Raw genomic sequence first — 5892 nt, forward strand, 5'->3', positions numbered from 1 at the left:
TGATTGTTTTTCTTTCCCTCTTTTACGAATTTAAACTGTACTCACATCTGTGTTATTCTCTCCAACATGTTGATGAATTGAGAAGAGGAATATTCCTGGAGAAATGTTCTGGAAGACGTATGTGAACTTCTTAATGTTGTCAGGTTACCTAACACGTGAAAATTGTAGCTACCTTCAAGCTTAACTTCCAAGAAGTCAAGAGATCAAAGTTTCAGTAATTATGCGAAATTATGACATAATTAGCTTATTTAAAGTAAATAATAAAATTTATGTAGAATGATAAAACAAAGTCGAAAATCTTAAGTTAAGAATATTTTTAAAAAATATACAAACTCCTAGACAACTTTTGAAGCTCTTTGATATGAAATTAACTAGTTTTTTCGCGGGAATTAATTTTCGCGAGTTTTGTAAATTTCTCGATAATTATTTCCCAGGAAAATTATTGGGAAACTCTCCAGTCGAGAAATATGCAAAAAATAATTAGCATTAATTGAGAAACAAAATGTTTCATTATATTCTTTTCTCGCGAAATTCGCAAAATTCAATTTTCGTGAAATATTAGGATTTGCTAACTTCTCTTTTTTCAACAAAATTCTCGCGAAAGTTAGTTCCCTTAAGGTAGAATGTTAAAAACTAATTTTCGTACAGAGAATGATGAAATAATGAAATTATTTTGTGGTATTTTTGAAAAATCGTTATGTCCTGTTTCAATCTTTACTATATTTTAGGCAACTTTTTTGCCACTGCATCCAACGAATATACTTGACTATACATAACCTGTACTAGCAATAGAAACCCTTGCTACACTTTTAATGCCATAAAAAATATGTTTTTTTTTAATTAATAGCTAACTTAAAATATAGTTGTCCCCAGGGCTCTTTTAGAAAGAGATAAAAAGCCCTAGGGACGAGGTTGGCAGCAGCTAATATTACATTCCCATAAGATTTAAGCAGGTTTCACGGCATTGGAAAGAAATTCATTCAGCCACATTTTTTCCAAAAAATTTGATTTCAAATGAGTCGTTAAATAGCTCTGTTTTTTGTCAATTCTTGTGGCGATACATCCGGAGGCAAAAAGTACACTTAATTTAGTATATGACGCGGATAGAAAAATGTTTTAGAAAGTTCTGTTTCCCCTTAAAAAATTACTAATCTCATTTACCAAAGCCAAGTCACAAGACTTTTCTTGCTAAAAGAATAATAAGAATAGTGAATGAAGGAGAGAGCAGAGACAAGAAAAGTTGTTCATGTGGCAAAATTGTAAACTTCCAAAAAATATGTCAAAATCATGTCAAACGCGTCAACAACATAAGTGATAAACAAGCACATACAGATGCGTATGACGACATGTTTTTAAAAATTGTGACGAAAGCCAACACCATACAATAAAACTCAACGATACAAAAAGTTAGTGTGTTGATTGATTCAGCACGATACAAAAGTAAGTGTGTTGATTGATTCAGCACGATACAAAAGTAAGTGTGTTGATTGGTTCAGCACGATACAAAAGTAAGTGTGTTGATTGATTCAGCACGATACAAAAGTAAGTGTGTTGATTGGTTCAGCACGATACAAAAGTAAGTGTGTTGATTGATTTAGCACGATACAAAAGTAAGTGTGTTGATTGATTCAGCATTATCAATAAACGTCCTTGGTGAGACTACAACCAACCCGTTTAATCAATTGAAACCGAGACCAATTTTTTCCCAGCAAAGACAAACATCTATTCTTATCAAGCCACCCTTCCTCTTTTGGAAGGAAAATGTGAAGCAAGTATTTACGCCAATAACAACACCATCATCGCAACTTTTACGTTAGTGCAAGGGAAAGAAAAAACATTGAAAGTATCAGCAAAACTAAAACGATTACAAGATCTCGATATTATTGAACCTGTTGAGAGGCCGACCACATGGCTAAACCCAATTGCTGCAGCTCTAAAAGCTAAACACAGCATCTGAATTTGCCTTAACATGCGCAAAGCAAATCATCAGAGAAAGACATGCAATACGTAAGACTTTCTAACAGAGTTACACAACACATGATCTGCTTGCGAGAAGGTAAAAAAGAAATTGGATGGCACGAAGACAGGTGATAAGTCACCGCCTTTGCCACAAACGAAAGAGTGTATCGATATAAACAAATAATAATATACGGCGTTAATAGTGCTTTTGAAAGTTTCTAAAAGAAAATTCTAGTGCGAAAAATATCAGTGATGACATACTAATTTTGGGGGAAATTCAACAAGATCATGACAATTATTTGGAAAAGTGTTTAGAATGAGGAAAAATGGTTTAAAAATTTAATTGTAACAAGTACGTATTTAGTGTAAATTAGACAACATTTGCCGGTCATTAATTATCAGCCACTGGAATCGCTCCCCGTAAATCTAAAACAGAACCAATTCAACACATCAAACCACCAACCAATTCAGGAGAAGTTAGACCATTCTCACGACTAGTGAACTATTGTCATCAGTTCATACCAAACTACTCCTCTGTAGCTGAACCACTTAGACGTCTCACCAAGAAGTCTGAGCTCTTCCACTGGGGACCAGTACAAGAATCATCATTCTCGAAAACTCAGTGTTTAGTCAGTCCACAAATCATGTGTTTTTACAATCCAAATATTGAAACCAAACCTATCATTGATGCAAGCTCAACCGCGTTAGGAGCAATACTTATGTAAAAAGATGGACAGTTTGAGCCAGTTTCTCATGGATCAAGATCATTGACCGATGTGGAGACCGATATGGTTAAACTGAGCGTGACGCATTAGCAGTAATGTGGCTATGGAAACGCTATCACTATTATATCTATGGTCGCCACATTACCATTATCACAGATTGCGAGTGGTTAAAGGCATTGTTATCACCATCATCACACCACCACCCCGGATTCAGAGATGGATGTTACGGCTGCAAGCATATAATTACGACATCAAATACGACCGGGAAGACAAAATGCAACAGACGGTCTTTCTTTAAGTCCTTTACCAACAACATAACCCTGCATACGAATACATTAGAATGAATGTTAACCATGCAGTACCGAAAACCATTAGTTTAACAAACATACAACATGCAACACAAACAGATCTAATTCTTATAGACATCATTGCCAGCATAAATTCAAACAACTGGTCAAAATCTAAACACAAAGCCTATTTCACAATAAGAAAAGAACTATATGTATTGAATAACATATTTTTAAAGGGACAATGTGTTGTCATACCGACTTATTAAGAGAACATACTCCAGATTGCTCATAGCAATGTTACGAGAAAAAGTGTGGTAGCCAGGAATGTGTGAATACGTGGGAACACTAATTCAATCATGACACCTCTGTCAAGTCACCACACTGACAAGCTAATTCAAATGAATGAAATACCATCAAAACCATTGGAAACAGTAGCGGCAGATTTAAAAGGACCATTTCCAGATGGAGAACATCTATTAGTATTGCTTGACTACAGATCCAGATATCCCATTGTCAACCTTATGAAACATGGCACATCGTCCAGCCAAATCATTAAAAAGTTAGGAAAAAAATTCTCACTTTTCGGTTATCCACAAACAATGCTAACCGACATTGGACCACAATTTGCTTCAACAGAATTTAAAGAGTTCTTGAAACATCACAACATCAAACACCGTCCAGTCACACCATCTGAGGCTAACGGTGAGGTTAAAAGGTTTAACAGAACTCTTGGAAAAGTAATCCGGTGCTCGATAGCTGATGGGAGAGATTAGATAAAAGGAAATTTGATAGATTCTTTCTAAATTACAGAACAACACCAGACACAGCAACAGAAAAATCTCCTGCAGAAATATTATTCACACATAAAGCACAAAATGATTTATAATCTAAAAATACATTATTTACATCTGATACAGACAAATCTTTTCATGTCAGAATATACAAAAAGAAAGTGAAAAAGTATGGAAATAGTAAACGAAAATGAGGATTACAAGGAAATTCAAGTTGGAGATAAAGTTTTATTTAGAAAATTTGAGCGTAATAACAAAACTGACCCATATTAACAAAACAAACAATACATTGTTGCCATAGTTTATCAATACAGTGTGAAAATCAGCCAAAAGGTAAAAATATACCTGAGAAACAAAGCATAACTTGACAATCGATATGACAATCCCACCACAAAAAAAGAATTAAAAATCGCCAGCTTACAGAAACCTAGACATTCCAACACCTATGTTTGTGCTTATACCAGACGCAGGATTGATAAATCATGAACTAGTCGATCAAAGTGAATGCGACAATACTGACATCAGCAAACATCATCAAACGATGAGCTACCAACCAGACCAAAACAAGAGAGAAAACAATCAATAAGAGTCAGAGACCATGAAATTATGTGATAAACTCTAGAAACATCTAAAAACAAACATTTAAAAGATTTTTTTTTTCAATATAAGCCCTAGATATTTATTCTATAGTTTATTCTAGAAAAAAATTTTGTTGAGAAAGTGAAGATTGTTCATTGACACTGCCTGGTTGCCAGTGGCTTTGATTCTATCTTTTGTACCGTTCGTTTTGCGTTTTTTTTCCAGTTTCGTTGTTGCATGAAGCCATCTTCTTATGCCAACATATCTACAAAAATAGTGTTAAAACTCATGTCAAAGTTTTTCAGCTGTTATCTTTATTAGTATACCCTATAAGTATACACTACAGAACTCAAATATCATTGGCTGTTTGCTGCGGGAAACCTCACCAAAAGTAGAATAAATTCAATTATCGTTTTGAAGAAAAAACCTCCCTTTCCTGCAATTAGGTTACCAAGAGTAGAGGATACTTTTAAATGAGAAAGCATAAAAAAATGACCACTATTTTATAATTGAAATAAAACTATGAAAGATTGCATGAACGTAGTCACTGGTTTGTGTTTTTGACAGCTGTGTCGTTTGTTTTTCGATTGGGTGTCCCTACTCTTGTGGTAATCGTTTGTGATACATTTTATTTCATCAGGTTACAGTCGGTACGTATCTCAGTGAGTTACTTCGGTAAAACGTCTATAGTGAGTGAGGTGAAGTTAGTACGTTCTTGTGTCGTTTTAGCACAAATATTGCAATTTTGCTGTTTACCAGGAGTTCCATAGCGGCTTTTTCTATTATGGTCCAACTCAGTGTCTTTATAACTTATTTGACAGTGAACTAGCCAAACAAACGTCATTTTTGAATAGTAGGTGATTACATTTGATAACATTTATGGCGAAATATTATATGTAGCGTCATCGCTCATTTTTACCAATACGATAATAGGTTTTTTTGCATCATAATTTTTTAATTTGATTGGTGTCAGTTGTTCAACACAGATCGCAAATGTCAAGGGATCCATAGCAGGTAATCTAAGATACACACGTGTTGGAATGAGGGACCTAAAAGGAAATAAATCGATTTTTCTTGAAGAAAATGTGGTAATCTATCTGTCCTAGCGTGATAACTAGTTATGGAAATACAAAGGGACTGGCAACTAGGTGTTTGGTGTTATGGTAAATATTAATGACGAAATTATTTATGTTCATTTTAAGACTTATTCTTCTTAATTAATTTTGGGTTTGTAATCAACAGTGAGACCCAGTGTGACCCACAGCAAGGAGCTTATATAACCCTAGCCTTGACAAGAAAAATCCTTGATAGTTTTATGCCGCATGGTTGCAACAAGTAGAAAGTTAGGGGCATATTGTATTGAGGTCTTGGTCATTCTCTTGTGTGGGTGCCAAACTTCATTAATAATTGTTCTGGTGTACTGTGATAGAGTAAATTATTTTGTGATAAGTCCTTTTACTTTTTTCATGTTTTCTTGTATTTTTGGGGATATCCTCGGTTTTTAAGGACCTATACCAAATTTTCGTTGAGCATATCATACTTGTTAAT

The 5892-nt window shown here is 34.5% G+C and overlaps 1 protein-coding gene across 1 annotated transcript; it reads left to right on the plus strand.

The window, feature by feature from the left end:
• Window positions 1-3330: 3330 nt before the first annotated feature.
• LOC130648467 (uncharacterized protein K02A2.6-like) lies at window positions 3331-3747 on the plus strand. Its single transcript, XM_057454520.1, has one exon. It carries the CDS (start codon window positions 3331-3333, stop codon window positions 3745-3747), a length of 417 nt encoding a protein of 138 aa, XP_057310503.1.
• The last annotated feature ends 2145 nt before the right edge of the window (window positions 3748-5892 follow it).

Source organism: Hydractinia symbiolongicarpus, chromosome 7 (assembly GCF_029227915.1).
Source record: "Hydractinia symbiolongicarpus strain clone_291-10 chromosome 7, HSymV2.1, whole genome shotgun sequence".
Lineage (NCBI taxonomy): Eukaryota > Metazoa > Cnidaria > Hydrozoa > Anthoathecata > Hydractiniidae > Hydractinia > Hydractinia symbiolongicarpus.

Bases quoted from the DNA above. Each gene is read 5' to 3' on its own strand.
- LOC130648467 (XM_057454520.1), top strand. From the start codon at position 3,331: ATGACACCTCTGTCAAGTCACCACACTGACAAGCTAATTCAAATGAAT.